At 36.1% G+C, this 18,217-nt stretch overlaps 1 protein-coding gene across 4 annotated transcripts in view; it reads left to right on the forward strand.

Annotated features, from left to right (window-relative positions):
* The window catches only part of spartin, a 34,459-nt gene extending 16,353 nt beyond the window's left edge, over positions 1-18,106 (forward strand). For 2 of the 4 annotated variants that reach the window (XM_019040550.2, XM_019040549.2), the window contains 8 exons: positions 1,463-1,593; positions 2,917-3,458; positions 4,670-4,990; positions 6,916-7,050; positions 7,936-8,070; positions 8,783-8,983; positions 11,705-11,957; positions 13,473-18,106. In XM_019040550.2, coding sequence (XP_018896095.2) covers positions 1,463-1,593; positions 2,917-3,458; positions 4,670-4,990; positions 6,916-7,050; positions 7,936-8,070; positions 8,783-8,983; positions 11,705-11,957; positions 13,473-13,797 — 2,043 coding nt within the window. In that variant the 3' untranslated portion in view covers positions 13,798-18,106. The remainder of the gene's footprint in view (positions 1-1,462; positions 1,594-2,916; positions 3,459-4,669; positions 4,991-6,915; positions 7,051-7,935; positions 8,071-8,782; positions 8,984-11,704; positions 11,958-13,472) is intronic. The other 2 variants (XM_019040553.2, XM_019040554.2) reach the window with 2 other exon arrangements.
* Positions 18,107-18,217: the final 111 nt, after the last annotated feature.

An 18,217-nucleotide genomic window follows, 5' to 3' on the forward strand; every position in this document is an offset into this window, starting at 1 on the left:
AGGACACTGGGGCAGCGTTCCCCAAAATACCAGGTTGCCAAATTGACTTTAATTTGAAATTGAGCTCGGTTAAAAGATGATTTCTTGGGTAGTTGGTTCCAAAGAATCCGACTTTGACGGTCTCGAAGCCCTCCGAGGCTTCAATGATTGGGCACAGAGGGATCGTAAAAGTTGAAAGTGAAAAAGGTTAGCGCCCCCCCACCCCCACTGAAAAAAAAGTAGCTTGGATCAATCATGATAATTCTTGAATTTGCCGCCAAGAATTTTCTTTTTCTCGCTTTAAGCTGACTTTTTCTTGATTCAAGAAAAATAATGCTTGGGTTAAGCAAAAAAGTAGCTTATATTAACCAGCAAAATTCTTGATTTAAGAAGAAATACTTCTTGGCAGCAAATTTAAGATTCTCTTTTTTCCAGTGCCCCTTCTCCCGATCAGTGAAGCCTCGGGAACATAAAATTCGGGCTTCTTGGGGCCGATCACCGGGGAAAAATGATTGTTTTCCCAGCCTCTGCGTCAATTTAGTAACGAGGTAAATTTTGGAGGGGGTTCTGTTCCCCATCTTATGAGGTCAGTATTTCAGACACAGATGGGTCGCTTTTGGATCTCTTGGTGTTGACTAAGGTTTAGATTTACCATAATTTTTGATTTTGACAGAATAATTCCAAAATTTTGCCGAGAATCTCGACTTTTGAAATCAGGAGCCTTCTTTTACCCTCCAAATGGAGTTTGAAGGTGGGGAGGGCTTCAGGATCATGAAATTCAGATTCCTTTTGGACCAGCTCTCATTTTAAACTGCACTCTGCAATGTTTCCTACCTTGCTTGACCTGAAATTACTGAGCAAAAAGCCTGGTATGGGTGGTCTGATACATCCTGTATAATCTCATACTCTGTATAATATGCACACCTGAATGCAGAAAGAATCTGGTCAAGCACACGAGCTGGATCGGAAGTTCTGATATTTGGACTGCATTTTGCAATTTGGAACTATAAATTCTGGCTCATCTGAAAAAACACTTATTTGCGTAGGAAAACTAATGGCACATACGTTGTTTTAAACCAGACCAGAATTTGTAGTTCCAAATTGCAAAATGCACTTCATTTAGCCTGTAGTGGTGTCACGTGACCCCACATGACGCTACTTTGAGAGCTCTACCTACTTTCATCATATGATACAGGCTTTTGCCAGGGTGCTGGCTGAAAAAATTGGAAGTGCTAACTCAAATAGGTTTTAAATAGGTAGCAGCAGGAAGTTGTAGTTGCCGCAAGTATTACGCTTTTAGATTCAAAAACTTTATAAAAAACTAGAAGTTCAAAAACATAAGTCAGAAGACCTAATCATAAGTTCGTCAAGCAATTCTTTAACTTGCATTTGTTTTGTTAGACCAGCCTTTTGACTCCTCCGTCCAGTTAACACTCCTCGGAGTTTTTGGATTTACTTTTAATCTCTGTTACTCTGTTTCCAGGCTGCTGATTCTTATGAAGAGGGACTAGATTTTTTGAAGAAAGCATTTGAACTAAGAGTAGAATGCCCGTCAAACCCAGACCTGAGTTGGGAGAAAGCATGCGTCATGCTACAAAAAATGAAAAAATCAAGGTGAGTTTGTATTGTCAGCAAGCTGGATATTAAATCCAATCGTGTAGACTTCTTACTCCCTGCTAAAAATGAAGAAGGAACACAACTGAAGCATCTTTTTTTCTGAGTATTTGCTAAAGTGTGTCCTAATTTTTTTGCAAATTAAAGTTTCTCCATTTTCAAATACATTATTCTGAATGAATAAAATATTAGCAAAATTAAAAAGCAAAGAAATCTAATTTCAATTTTATTTTGCATTATACCATATTTTTATTTTACTTTATCATAATTAAGTATTTTTAAAGCATAATTTTTTTCCTGCAGCCAATAAATCTTGAGTATGTTGGAGTTTTTTTTTCGCCAACGTGCGTTAAAAATTCAGCAAGAGTTTAAGCTGAAATTCTCATTACAGAGGGAAAAGCTCATCCGAGCACAAATTTCCCTCTAAGAGATATGCTGTTTGGTGCAACACTAGTTACGTCCATTCAGGAAGGCAACTGCAGACGCGTTTCGGCCAATTTGGGCCAATCTTCAATGCAGTGCAGCCTCCCGAATTTTCTGCTACCAAGCTCGAGAGGTCGTGAAAACCAGCCCGAGACTCGGGCAAGCGATGCTGGAGGCAAGTAAACTTGCGCCATCCAGTGAGCGATTATCCAAACAGCTCCGCATAAGCCTTGCAAGGCGGTTTTACACGAACTGATTGCGGTGGACGCACAGGTCGTGAGTCTGCTGGAGTTTTTTTTCGCCAACGTGCGTTAAAAAACTCCAACATACTCACGACCCGTGCGTCCACCGCAATCAGTTTGTGAATATATCTTGAATTCATTCCTGTTTCCAGTTTCAGACTCGACTCTCATGAAAGAGTAGGAAAAAAATCTCAAAAAAACATAAGTAGCAAGGAGTGTGACTAGTCTTCCAAAATGAAAATTCTCTTACAAATCATGACACCTAGTCTTAACAAATTCTTAACATTTTTGCTGTTCGAATATTTCCTGTAAACTTATAGTTAGAATGTCTATTTACTCGCAGTAAAAGCCATAAATCAATTTTGGAATGATCTAACTGAATAGATTATTCAGTCCAGGTTTGCAGACGAAGCTCGGTTCATTTCAACAATGATTAGGTTAATTTTTAGACTGCCCAAAAAAAATACCGAATACAACACGGAAAGAAATAACATTTGGAATATTTATGGAGACCGGTATCATTTGACTAGAACGCTTCAGTGCTGATCACCGGAACCAATGTTGTACAATAATTCAAATTTCTCCTGTAGCGTATAAACTGTTCAAGTGTTTGAACCAGCTTTCAAAATCTTCTCATGGTAATCCTGTATCATTTCAGGAAAGATATAGAAAGTCGGCTATCAGCGGTCAAATCGGCAATTGCAGCGGTTGATTTGGCTCCTCCGCCATCTTACGAGGAGGCAATTCGTCTCCCGTCAACACCTTCAACATCTGATCCCTCAGCAGGCCCCTCTCAGCCTCCCTCTTGGAGCCCTCCCGCAGTATCCTCTTCTTCCTGTCCACCTCCAGCCACATCATCATTAGATGGCCCTTCGTCCTCCGGCCCTCCGATGAACGGGGGCTTTTCCGCCTGGAAAATACCTCAAACGCCATCCCCTCAGGAGAAACCTCCTGCAAATCCGGAAAAGCATGCTGAGGCGAACCGCTCAAACGAGGCCTCAGCGGTCAATGGTAACGAGGATGATTCATTAACATACGCACAACTGAACGATGCCCTCAACGCTTTGAAAATGGAGAGTGAAGGTCAATCAGCAAAAATAGTGTATACGGTCAACAATGTTGAAGTATACTACATTACCCCTGAAGGCAATGTCTGCGCAACAACTGGTACTGACAGACTGAGCATTCTAAACATTTTGAGTAAGTCTCATTTCTTTTATCATTCATTGTTTTTTAATTAGGTAAAGCTTATTTTCAAAGCTGAAGTAGAAGTGTTGAGTGTTGTGCAAATTTTGGCCTTGATTAATTGTCGTAATTTTTCTCCTCTTCAGTTTGTGTTATCAGCTTCATAACTACTTTTTAATTCACATTTTTTTAGATGATTATTTGTGTGATGCCTCCCTAAAATTGCAAGCCTGACAGACGTCAGAGAAATATTTTCTCAAGATCCACAACCTTTCAAGTTGTTGTTGTGCTCTGCTGTAAATTTTTTCGTTTTATTCCTCCCATTTAATCCATCAATTCCATTGAAGTTGGCGTTTTGTTGATTAAGAAAAAATACTCTTTAAATAATACGGACAGCAAGTAGAGGTTAGCATTCTCTGTGGTGTGAAACAGCAAAACAATAGACTTTTTCTAACATGCAATTTTGCAACATTACCATTGCAGGGTTGCTACAGTCAGCAAAAACTAGAAAATGTCAAGGAACTTCAAAAAGTTAGTAAAAACTGGGATATTTCAAGGAAAATTATGAGAGTTGTAGGAACAAATCATTAAATCACCTTCATTTGCTTTCTAGATTGTGTTTGACAACTTAAACAAGAATATTGCATTCGCGGTTTTTGAAGTGACAATTTTTAACCATTTTGTATATTTTCAAGTGTTAGGAAATTTCACTCATTAAATTCCTTAGCAAATCTGCCATCAAATGATATGCGCACTGTTCATCTGTTTTGTATTTCGAATGACAAATAGTATTTGGAACTTTCCTCTCCGACATGTTTAAAATTGAACGTGAGCAGTTTTGTCTCTTAAGTGTCAATTTATTTTTATCCTTTTTTCTTTTCTGATATTGCCTGTGCTCAGATTTTATGGAATGTTAACAACACCTGCAACAAAAAAGTGCAATCTACCTAACAGACATTTCATTTTTTCAAAGCGTTACACCCTTATTACTTCTTCACAAACCCTACTCCTTGTTGTTTGTTTGATTATTTTTTGCTCCACATTAGAGATAGAAATTGCGAACCTCCCTTAGCTTTATGACCACTAGTATGCACAGTTACACCAATCCAAAGTTTTCATCAGTTGAAATTAAGAGTCACTACGGAGGCGAACAATTTACCTGTGGAATACCTCTCGATACCTCACAGAACAACCACTAATATATGTTTCATCTACCACTCGTTTAGACTCACCGAAGACTAAGCATCGTGATGCTCATAAAAGACCCCGGCATCTACGTCTAGGCCACAGACATCGGCATAGCCATCGTAGCAGTCGAAGCGGGAAATCCGATAGCGATCCTGAGGATGACGCATCCAGTTCGCATGTCAGTACCAGCTCGCACGTGAGCTCTAGAGGACGACACAAACACCGTGGGAAGTTAGACCTCGATCAAAAAAAACAGCTAGAAATCGAAAAAATCGAGAGGAAGTACGAAAAAATCGCCAGGAAAAAGGAGCGCAAACTGAGTAAAACCGAACGCCATGCTGACGATGATGAAGAAGAGGGTGAGCGTTTCAGGCTCATTGCCAAGTGACTCCAAAAAACTGTCTAATCATGGTGCTCCGGTGTTTCTCTCTCTCAAAATGGCATTTAATACACAATTTTAGCTTCAATTCTTGGAATGAGCCACAAAAAAGCTTCGGTCTGGCTATCTCTGCTGTTTCTAGGGGCATGTTAGCTTCATCTTACGTTCTTCTCGCACTCTTCATCGCTAGTTTTATCTCTGATGCATGAAAAATTGCGCACCCACTTTAGGTCATCTTCAATACTAATCTTGTCTGTGGAAAACTCCAAGAAGCTTAATTTTCCTACCTATTTGTATTCATAATGAGAGCTATCAAAGCATTATGCGGAATGTCTTGAAATCTTTGAGTTGCCCGTAGCGTTCTACTAACACAGTAAAATAACTCCAAAAAGTTATATATTGGAAACCAGCCAGATGAAAATATTTCCACAAAGAGAACTTTTTTTTGCATGTAATCCTCCAGCAGAAATTTTGCTGCTACTATATATCACTTATGTACTTGTAACAGTCTATTGGGAAAAGACTGAAGTGACTAAAAATTGAAAGTGGGCTTCTAGACAAGGTACAAATTGAAGCACCACCATACATATTATCTCTCTAAAATTTCACTAGGAAAATGATAGGTACAACAAGAAGTCTTTAAATCAACTCTTAAACAGATAGTAACATTGGTCCAATGGCAAAAATATAAATGATGTCTTTTGTGTGAATCAACTTCCATGGAATCTGTCAAAAATACTTGTTACTATCTATTTCAGAAGTTGATTTTCAAAGTTCATGTTTTGAGTTTTCATTGTTTTCTACGCAAGAATTTGAAGAGAAATTATGTTAATATTCTTTCAGTTCAATCCGTGGCAAGTGGCTCATTGAGATTTTCGTACCACTTCCCAGAAAACCTAGTTTTCTCCAAAATGCACAAAAGTCCCCAAAAACTTCAAACCAAACTAGAGGTATAGTGGTTCGAAGTTTGCAGTTTAAGGAGTGTAGTTTTGAGGGGAAAATATTCAGAATTTTATTCTAACATTTTCTCCATTCACAATTATTGTCCTATCAACCAACTTTAGCCCCCTATCAGCTCTGAAATCAAACATACGATTTTGTGGAGATACAAGATCGAGCTCTCTTTCAATAACTTAAACTCTAACATCTCACAAAATCACTCACCCTAAACATTTACCTTTGTGTACTGAGATCGGTGGCGTCACCAGGGGAGGGGTCGATGGTTCAGGGAGTCTAGATCTTTGCCCTCTCAGTGACAGGAGAGTGTTACCCTAAAAACGTCAATTTTCACAATTTCAGGATTTTTTATACCTATGTACAGTCTAAGATCTCTTTTCTTTCTCTCAAAATGAACTTATTTTTTTAATAGTCATCAGGGAATAACCTTACATTATTTTTAAGTAATCCATTTTCCTGCCTTACATAGTACTGTTCAATCATTTTTAGTTTATCAGCACGCACATATATTTTTCCTTCACCTCACTGCTTTTTTCTAAAATTTGCACTCATAGCATGATTCTAAGCAATAAGATATTACCCTGAGCTGTTAAAGATCGTTCTATTATATAGTCCATTCTAAGCCAAAAATCTCAACAAATTTTACGTGTAAAAAACGTCATGTCTGACTAGTGTGTATAGATGACGAAAATTTCTGTTCAAGGCATAAACCGCCCTAGATCATTAAGTGGCTTAAATTTCTAGTGATGTATCAAGTTGATCAAGAGAAAGTTGATAGAGTTTATACCTGTGCATTCAACTTTTAGTAAACTCAGGAATTTTGTTTAAGTCTTAAAAATTTTAAGAGTCTATTATCACAACTCCCTGTAACCATGTTGTTCTGTTGAAGTATGTACTTGTATCGTTTCAAATTCTATCTTGTTCTAAGTTTTTTTACACCTTTTCCAGGAATAGACAATGATTCTCCTCAGTTTTTGCTCCAGATTGGAGATTGGATTTATCCTCTCATGCCTGGCGTTTCACCGTACATCCTTACCAACTATGGAGCATTTATTTTTCCAAACACAATCTCTGAGATTGAAGGTAAGTTTTAGTCACCAATTGACTTATGATTTCATCAGACCCTGCCGCACTTACTGTTTTTTTTTTTACAAAAATCAGTAACTCTGAACCCTTTAAAAAGTCCTTAACTCATTTCCTGATGTTAAAAATCGAAATGCCAAGCAATTATCATTGGTTCATTGAGGAAACAGGGAGAAAGTTTACTTATAATCATTTCATAATTATCGGTGGATTTTAATATCACAAACATCGCAATATCAGCAAAAATCAGGAAAATTTAAGGTTATCATTTGTTTAAAAATATACAAATTATACAAAATATACAAAATACTGTAACAGAGCAGTACATTACTGTTCAAAATAAGTTTTCGGTTGGCAATACATTGTGTGTATGTAAAGGTTGACGAAATCGCTGTTAATCACAGAATCATCGATCTCTTGTCAACATCTGCAATGAAGTATCTGCTGATGCTCTCATTTTGTAAGTGCAAAATTTTTCAGAATACATGAGTGCCAGGAGTCAAATCAGATTAAGTTTCAAGTACATGGAATATGAAAATTGGCAGCACTTCGATGACAGAAATTCCTTAAAACCTAAACAATTTTAGAAAAGGCATATACACCACATTCAGCCTTGATCAGTTTCTGCATCATAATTTTTTAGCGAATTTGTTCTCAGAAACACCCTTCATTTTAACTGTAGCAAAAATTTGCTGCGGCTCTAACAAATAATAATTTACCATCAATTATTTATATACAATTGAGCGCTCTCAACTATCATATGGCCTCTAATTGTGCTGATTCTCTATTTTTCATTCTTTAATCTGCCTAAAGAATTAGTTTTTCAAAGGTGTCACAAAATTTGTCTCTTGGAGTCACTAAAATGTTTACTTTCATCTGTTGTAGGAGAAGCGATTGGTGTGATCGTACCAGCAGAAGCAAGAGAACAACTAATAACATTGTTAGATGATATCCTTCATCCTCCAGATGTAAGGACTAGGGCACTCTCAAGTGATGTCGTCTCTAATTATATAGAGAAAGGTATGCTTGTAACTTTTTCATTCTCATAGCAAATTTTCAATCTCCTATGTCAAACATTGATTCATAAAATAAGAAAAAAATATCACAAAATAAGAAAGAAGAAAAAGGCTGGGTTTTTGCCTCTCCCAGTTGCCTGTCAAGTGAGCCCTGTACCCAACAATGCAAAGCGTCTTTGAACAAAATATAATCGTTGCTTGTTCTCAGATACTGTTGCAAGTGTTGCCTCCCAACATAATACAAGTGTACCATAGAGAAAAAAAAAAGAGGTGGTTGCATTTCGGGCATCTTGGAATTTTTTTGATGGCGTAGGTCGGTACAGCGATTTTTATCATTGATTTTCTTGGAAATGGTGTAGTTTATGGAAAAAATGCATACTACATAAAGTGTTTGAAATTATATCATGAGTTGATTTAAACAAAAAAATCAGACGGTATGTTCTGTTTTTCGTACTTCGAATTCCGGATTTTGCTGACCAGGTTGTACCGACCTACATCACAGGGTACACAATCCTCAAGATGCAAACACCTCCTTTTTTTTCTGTATACGAGTGTACAGTCTTGCTTTCTCAAACATGATCAACTTTCATGATTGCATTCAATGAAGCTCAAGTGTATCTAAGTCAAAGCAAATAATGATGCAGATCTAATAAATTACGGAGACAACTTCCAGATTGGAAGCATTAGCTACACAAAGTACTTTTTATTTATTCTAGGTACATCGTATGTTTCGTCTGGTCTCATCAAGGGAGCAGAAAAAGCCAGTTACTTTTTGAATGTCAAAACTCCCAAACTCTTAGAACGATTAGCACCGTCTCCAGATCCTGCAGGACAACCCGTAAATCCAAATGTTGCAGCAGGCTTGAAAACGGCCCGAAATGTTACTGGGACTGCTGCTAATGTCTCAGGATTTATTTGTAAGTACAATATCCTTTGTCAATGCCCTTTTTCCAGGATGTCTAAAAGGATAGAAAAAATCAAACCTGACAAAAAAAACCTGATATACGAGGGCTGTCCCAAAAGAAACCGGACTTTTGTCATAGAAGGCGAACCGAGCGTCGTAATGAAGTTTTCTTGGGCTTGTTTGAAAGCTGATAAGCTGCTGAAGATGCTTGTTTTTACAGAATGCAAAAATTCGTCTTGGTAAGGAAACTACACGCTTTGGAATAAAGGAAAGTCAAACTCGAGTTGCGATTTTTGTCTTTATGTCAAGAAAAATTTAGATACAACCTAAAAAGAAACCCAGGTTTTAAGTTAAAAACTTCGTTGCTCTCTTATTCAAATTCTAAAAAATAAGGAAATTAAAATTTTAAGCAGCTTACCAAGTCATCACCTATCCCCTTCAAAATACTCGCCAGCTTTGTCGATGAATTTTTGCCACCGTTTTTTCAATTGGGAGAAACACTGTTGGAAATCTTCAGGTTTGAATGATCGCAATTCCTTCAAGGTGTTCTCTTGAACTTCTGGAATGGTTTGAAAACGTCGACCTTTCAAGGTAGATTTAAGTCGTGGAAATAAGGAAAATCACATTGAGCCAGGTCAGGTGAATAAGGGGGATGAGGGAGGACCCTCATGGCATTCTTTGCACAAAATTCGCGAACTTGGAGGGATGCATGGGCAGGTGCATTATCATGATGCAGGAACCAGGAATTCTCTCCCCAAAGCTCGGGCTTATTTTTCTGCGGACATTTTCGCATAATCGTCTCAGAACACCATTGGAATATTCTCGATTGACAGTTTGTCCTTTCGGTAAATTCAAGAGAACACCTTGAGGGAATTGCGATCATTCAAACCTGAGGATTTCCAACAGTGTTTCTCCCAATTGAAGAAACGGTGGCAAAAATGCATCGACAAAGCTGGCGAGTATTTTGAAGGGGATAGGTGATGACTTGGTAAGCTGCTTAAAATGTTAAATTCCTTATTTTTAAGCATTTGGACAAGCGAGCAACGAAGTTTTTAACTTGACACCTGGGTTTCTTTTTAAGTTGTATCTAAATTTTTCTTGAAATAAAGACAAAAAATCGCAACTCGAGTTTGACTTTCCTTTATTCCAAAGCGTGTAGTTTCCTTACCAAGACGAATTTTTGCATTCTGTAAAAACAAGCATCTTCAGTAGCTTATCAGCTTTCAAACAAGCCCAAGAAAACTTCATTACGACGCTCGGTTCGCCTTCTATGACAAAAGTCCGGTTTCTTTTGGGACAGCCCTCGTAAAGTATCCCATTTTTATTTCCATCTTGGACTTCCTTTGAATTTATACCTAATTAGTAAATAGTTACACAGTGAAAGCTTGCTAAGTAGAATTGTGCAGGGACCAAAAAAAAAAAAATTCAACCTAAGCGGCAATTCATCTTAACCGATTCTCCACTTAACTTGTGGATGTGTCTAGGGACCGGAAACAAATTCAACTTAAGCGACATTTCGTCCTAACTGTAGTTCGACTTAGCAAGCTTTCACTGTACTTTATTTAAGACGCTGTTTTAAAAATTTGCTGATGCTCCATAAATTTAAGGGGGCCTTGTGAGACTCTTTAAGCTCACTATCTCGCAAATGAGTGAAAGGTAATCATTCCTGATTTGTGCTAACTCATCTGAAATCGTGTATTTTATGATTTTGAAAAGTACAATCATTGGCTCTCACACCATAGCTGTGCTTGAGACATTTTTCTGATTTTTCAAAATATATTAAAAAAAAAAAATTGCAATCATTGTAGTTTTGAGTTTGCACCAAGACTAAACTTGTATATGCGTCTTTTGTTTGATAACATGTGAAAACGAATTGTTTACACTCGTAAGGCAACACTGTTCAAAGTTTATGAGGGATGAAAGTTGACGTTGCAGAAGTATTTGGTTAAATCTGAAGAAATATAGGTCTGACTATCCGCTCTGGGACCCCTCTCTTTCTTCCAAACTCAAGCCTAACACATTGGCAAGTCCCTCGACTGCTCATGTGGAAGAGGAGGGGAATGGGCCTTTAGCCAAGGTTTAAACAAGAAATAATTGTCACCTCTTTTCTCTTTAAAATCTAATGTGAAAAATGATTCGCACAACTAGAAGTTCGGAAATCATCTTCTGAAGGAGATATTAACAAGTATTTCTAACGCAGATCCAATGGAGATAATACAAATGGTTGATGATACAGATGACTTCATTTGTTTTTTTACCATTTAGCCAATGTTAATTTTAAAATAAAAAGCTCAAAGCAAAAGCCTACAACTCAACTTCTTTAAGACTCTGAATGGAAATTTTTTAACTTTTTAGCATTGCTCTCCCCGTAAAATCGTATGGACTCAGCACTATTTTACCACTTTGTTAATTGTAAATATACGTAATGTTTCCGGGAATAGGTTTCCAGACTTTCGGTTATGCAATTTGTGTTCGTCGTGCAGTTTTAAAGGGAGAACATGTTGTTAAGTACTTTAATTCATACCTTGTTCAGAGGTTTGTTCTCGGAATATGAATTCTTCTTTAGAATTCTGCAAAGAAACTCTCTGGCGAAACGTTAGTCAATTTAGAACAAAAAAGAACATTTTTGGTTAACTTAATCATTTCTGAATTTTGAACTCACTAGAACTTGAGAATAACACCCTTTTATGTACAAGTTGATGAATTTTATTTTTCTATGTTTTATATTTTACAGTAAATTCATTAGGCTCTGCTACGAAAGAACTAGGAACGTACTTAGCTCCTCATATTCACAAAGGAGGCTCAAAATTACTCTCTCGTGCAACAGGGCTGGACAACAATGCAGCTTCAGAAAAAATGAGTAGTTTCATGACAGTGGCGTCAAGCGCTGTCGAGGGGATCGCAACTGTGAGCACAGGCTTGGAGACAGCCGCCTCGATTCTAGGGCAAAGTTTAACCAGCAACACCGTCAAAGTTGTTGAACACAAGTAAGTACAAATCTATTCCTAGCTTTTTTTCAATAGGCAGTGGCCCATCAGGATTAATCCATCTAGGATATTTTGTTCTGAGCCTAGGTTCCGTTCACTTGATCCAGAGCCTCTACGAGAAACATGTTGCATAATTTCGTTTGTTTTGAATAAATGGTATAAAGGAAACCAATTGGACCGCTTTAAGCAGAAAAGAACCAAGCCACAGCAGCTGTTGCCAAATTGAATTGGCTCATTCAATTTTCTACATGAAAATGGTTGTGCGAATTTTTGTGCAATTTTCAGTAAATTTTTTGCATTATGTGAAGCAAATTCCTCAAAATTTTCAAAGAAATCTGCGTAAATGCTCTCTTGTACAAAATTAAATGCCCTGTTCAATTTGGCAATAGCTGTTGTCGCTTGGTTGCTTTTTGCCAAGTGTGGTCCAATTGTGCAATTGAATTTTTCAGAAATTTTTGACCCCTTCTTTGATGAGTTCGAGCTCATTTTGCATGCAATTTTGTTTTTTACTTCTCTTTTTCTACCTCTACAAAGTAACTTCACCATCTGTGCCTTTCTAGGCTGATTCAGCTACCACAATTAGATTTACAGCAATTTTTCTCAATCTTTACCTCCTCTTCCTTTCTTTGTGATACATCCTCTTCTCAAAAGTAGAAACAGTCAGTTGGTCACTTGACTCAATTGCCAGTTTTGCATAATGAGTACTGGATACTATGTTTGTTTTTTTTGTTTATGGCAATTCCAAAAGCTGCATCTAAAACGCATGTAATTTACTTCTTTATAAATAATAATAATTTCATATATGTCCACCGTAAGGCCATGGTACAAGTTTTGGAAGCTCACATAAACGTAGCTCACATTTTTGGAAAATTTTAAAAATTGTTGAAATCTTAGACTCTAGATACTTTTTAATGGTGTAATCACAGCCATCCATCATTAGTCTATGGCTTGCTTTAAAAGATACATTGTCGGTCTCAGACAGCTTAATTTTGGCAGTCATGTAATTTGTTGTACAGCTTCCCACCCATAATACATGGGGCTCATTTAATTAGCTCTTTGTCTCTCATTTCAAGCTAAAGATAATTTTTAAGCACAGTGTTGAAATTGTGAGTACTTAAGAAATGCACGAAGTCATTTTCATTTTATTTTACACATTTAATGCTTTGTTGAATCTTGTTTTAACGCGTAAATTCTCATATGGTTTTTGAGAGTCTATTTTGACCTTGTTTAACAGAAAGGAACCAAGCCACATAAAGTTGAAACTGAGAAAAATGAGGTTTGAAGTTTTATTCCTGCATAAGGCTTAATGTAGAAAATAAACTTCAACCCCTCTTAATCTAGACTAATTTTTTTTTCTCGACTCAGAGTTTTTGGCAAGGGAATATAAGATTAGTGGAACTCAACAACATTCTCAACTCAATTTTTTCGCAAATGTGGGTTGGTTCCTTTCTGATGAACTTGGCCCATTGAGGACCTAAAATATTGTATGCTAATGGTTGCACTCAACTTTTTCAGATATGGACAACCAACAGGCCAAGCGACAGAGGACGCTCTTTTTACTGTAGGAAACACAATCACTGTAAGTTCAAATATGAGAGGCTTATCGGCCAAAGGTCTGGCCAAAAAAGGTCTGAAGAATGCTGGTAAAGGTGCCTTGAAGGGGTTCTCGAATCAAGTAGCGTTTGATTCTCATCATCTTCCACCGTCAAACCTTCCTCCATCTTTACCGTCATCATCGCAACAACCATCATCTCTTCAATCATCATCTCAACAATCATTGTATCCATCTCTCACCGGTGATCAGTTCTCCACATCGCATAATAATGCAAAGTCTCTGTAGCGTTGACCGCTTGTAGGTTATGCTTCCAGTGAAATTACAGAATTCCATGCCATGACTATGTTAATGTTACCTTCTGTTATTATCATAAAAAATGTACATTAACTAAGTACACATTTTACCCTGTCTGAAAGCTCTCTAACTATTTTGAATCAAGCTCTGTTTTGTTGAAGTCAGTTTTGAAAAATATTTAGAGGAAGCTCTCTCCAATGCTGGTTATTTAGATTATGTCTTTGTGAAGAGCCCATTTCGGAGGTAAATTCAAAGATTCCTCAGTGAACGAGCATATATTTATTGCAGGCAAATAGCCAAATCAGGCAGCTTATAAAATTCCTGGGCAAATAGTCTAATTTTGAAAGTTTACGAAGTTTCACATGTTTTTACAAAGAGTTTATATTTTCAATATTTTGAAGGCAAGAATTCATCAAACCCTAATCTATCGTTGCATTTTTCCTTTTCAGTATGCTCTTCATTTACTTTCAACCGTTATAATTGTGAAAACTCAGTATTTTAAAAAATGCTGTCTTATAAAATGGTTGTTTATTTCTGAGCTAGAAAGCAGCAACTATAAATTGATGCAAATTTTGAAAATAATTCCTATCTGAATACTAATAATTATTTCTTCCAAAATTAGCGGAGGAGTCAGTGTTTCAACCTAAGTGTGAATATTGGACGAGGTGCCTGATTTGATTATTTGCCTGCAACATATTAATATCAATAAGTAGAGCCTCCTCTCAGCGTATTAAGGTGAAAATGTTCAGGATATTTTGGCTTTTTATGCTTTGTAGGTTTGCATGAACTCGGAAAGTTTGCATGTTCCATCGGCTCCGATGTCATCTTTATTCCTCTCTTTTTGGTCCTTCTTCCATTTAAGTCTGTTTTCCCCTCCAAAATTTGAGACTGTTATGAAGGAGGACACTTCTCTGTATTGTATGATTGTAATTCAATTCATTTAATTTGATTGCTTTTAAATTGCTATAGTCTCAAATCCAGCTTTGATCTTTTATTAATCAAAGTGCCTTTTGAGCTAAACTTTGGCTCATTCTCTCATTTTTTTTTTTTCAAGAGAAAAAAAGATTACGCACAACAAGTTCTAAATTAGAAAGGTTGCGATTCTGATCTGCCTCGAAAATGCTGCCTTACAAAATTATAGGTTCGTTTTTAAACTTTCTTGTTGGCCTCTTGCTCAAAGTAATGTCCCATTTTCTGATTACGATGAGATATTAAGTTTTTTGATTCGTAAAATAATAGCATTTAAAATCAATGAGAGAATATTCTTGAATGTCCGATGTAAGCAAAATTATTCTAATTTTGTTCTCTCTCGCATTCAGATGAGCACGACAGAGGATCATTGAGCTACCAGCCAATGGGCCAGTTACTTGATAAACCAAATCGTACCAAAATCTATTTTTTACTTGGTTACAGCAAACACAGTACCTACTAATGATCAAATATATGTGTATCAACCACTGTCATTCCCTGTATTGTTTCAGCAATATGATCTTTCCTTTTTTACTTGTTTTTGATGTTTTCCCCTCATTTCTGTGGTATTTTCTGAGCTAGGACAACAATTTTTTGAAAAGTCAAAGTTAACCTGGAAAAGTTGGGAACTTTGATCTACAAAGCTGTGAAAACCTCGCGTAGTTTGTGAACCTTTGTGAAACCTTCATCTTAGTATAAGAAGTAATCTATTTTTAATATTTTAAATTTTCAAAGATTTTTGCCAAAAGTTTCTCGTCAAAAGCATTTTATTGCACGAGACCTCTTATGAACTTAGGAAACTCGACATCTAAGAATACTTATTAATCTAAAAGATTTTATTTTCTACCTTTTTTGTGCCTGGCTTTAATTTCTGGATTTAATGCGGGTGAAAAAGTAATTTACTCAGCTGATTGTCCCTTTCATCCATAAATATTTGAGTGCAGGTTTGGAGTAGGTATGAACGTAGGTTTTAGAAAACGTTGCTGGTTTTTTTTTCCTCAATGTCAAGCATTCCGTTTTTCTTACTTTGCTGCCTTTAATCTTGAATTTCTGAGTTGGATCAATTCACATCAATGAATGAGACAACTTCTTTCGTTATGTTACAAATGTGACTTGTTAATTTGTTTTCCATTGAAAGTTTTTATCTAAAATTTTATTTCGGTTTTTGCTAAAATCATAATGAATACTTTTCTTAAGAATACTCTGTCTACGCGTATGACAGCTACGGACTCAAATTTTGTCGGTGTGGAGCAAACATTCACTTTCCTTTGTTTATGATCCTCAAGTAATTGTATACATCATTGAGACTTTATGGATAAGTTTAGTTGGATACGGAAAAGGTCCAGTTTGATCGCTTGGATTTAAATATTATTTTTTATCTCAGTTGAATTAGAGTTCATATGGATTGCACTAGTTGCTGACTGAGGCCAAAAACATTTGAGTCATGGATGTTTGCTAATTCAAATACATAGTGCAGCTTCTTGCATTTCAAAATTAGGTACTTATTCTTGTACAATTTCGTGTTTTTTTAACTGTACTCAATTTTTTTTAGCTTCATTTTATTTTGTATGTATTTATTCATCTATTTTTTTTTGGAGTATGATATACCTCAAATTGAATTCTCATGAAAATGGTAGGACTCTAATTTTTCTTCTAAATGTACTTCAGTACCTTATGAGGTCAACCTAGAATGAAGTTTCTCTATTTAATATTCTCCGAACTGAAGGCGAACAATCAAAATAATTTAGTCAGGAGTCAAGCACACTCTCAGCTTTAATGTAAGCCTATTTCATGGCTACTCCTTATTTTACAGTAAAGGATTTTCTTGGATTTCTTAGATTTTCAATACTTCATACACAATGTGTGTTACATGTTTTTTTCCCTTCAATTTTTCTGAATATCATTAATAAGACTCACAAGTTGCTCATGAAGTTGAGATTGTAAGGGTCAAAATAAATTCAACGACCTTCATTTTTAAAAGAAAAAATCGGATAACTTTGTGCTATCGGCTTTTATTCCAAGAGGTGAGAACATTGCAACAAGTGGTCTAGGCTCTATTGAGTTTCCTGCCGAACCTCTCGTCCTTTATGTTAATCTTGGGCCACACATAACGCTAAGAGTAAGCATGACTCCTAACTTTTAACCAATATATCTCCTTTAGCCGAGAAAGTACAAGATAGTAAAAATATTTTTTGGATGACCCTAGAGTTATCAATCTGTTAGATTTCTTTGGAAATGTTATACACACTGTTCCACCTCAAAGTTTCAGTAGAAAAAGGAGATTATCCGTGTTTGAAGCCTTAGCATGTATTTAACCAACAATAATTATTGCTGAATGAAATAGTTCATTTATTAATACTTTTGTAGCAGACTGAGAGAATATTCAAAGAATCAAAGACTGTAGTTACCATTTTATTGAACTAGTGGTTTTGAAAACCTGTTTTCCTTACTAGTGCAATCTTCATATTTGTAGAGGAAATTGTATACTTAATTGAGAGTATTCATTTCTTCAACCATTGCGTTACACCCCTGTGCCTTATGCATTGTTAAATTTTTGATGATTTTATTTTTAGCTTAGGGGAACTGTTTTCTTGAATATTAAATTGATACTCATCAAAAGATTGTCTACTTAAAAAAGCGCTTATCTGTGTCAAAGTTTTCAATTGGGTTACTGCTTTGATATAAATTCAAGTAGAGTTGAGTTTTTTTTTTTTTTTTTTTTTTTTTTTTTTTTTTTGGTGATGGAAATTGGCTCTAAGTCATGACATCGAACAGCTCTTAACTGAGAGAATAATGCCAACTCATTTTAAACGCATAATCAACATGGTGAACTCTCTTACTCCATTCTCTCTCCATCATTTTCCTTTCACTGCACTCTGCGTCTATAAGACATCACCTGTAAAGCCGAGCTGTACCAAGGCTTTTTTTCTTCTTTTCTAATTTTTACAAGAGCAAGCCAGGAAATGATAATAGGTAAGTTCAGAGAATTGTGAATTGCTGAGCGACTAATGTTAACTTTAGGAATGAGACTTTACCTTTTCGTTTATTATCTTTTCCTTATTTTATTGTTTCATTATTTTTTCTACATCTCGACACTCATACTATTTACTGAAATTGTGCGCCCCTTATGATTTCTATTTTTTCTGTATTTCAGAAAATTTTAACTGCTCTAGCTTCACCCAAGCCCAAAGAGACCTCAGAAAAAGATGGAATAGACAAGGAATTAATTAAGAAGTATATGCTGAATGAGATTGATTTTGTATAACTATTTCCTGTTCATTGTTAATGGTTTAATTTCCAGAATTAAAGATGACATTTTCCGAAATGAGAACAGTTCATACTTTCAATTTTCCAATGTTAATTAATGTAAATCGTGCTTTAATAGATCACTGGACAAATTGCAAATTCAAGGATTATAAAACTGCTTCCTAACCAAAATTTC

Source organism: Bemisia tabaci, chromosome 10 (assembly GCF_918797505.1).
Source record: "Bemisia tabaci chromosome 10, PGI_BMITA_v3".
Classification (NCBI taxonomy): domain Eukaryota; kingdom Metazoa; phylum Arthropoda; class Insecta; order Hemiptera; family Aleyrodidae; genus Bemisia; species Bemisia tabaci.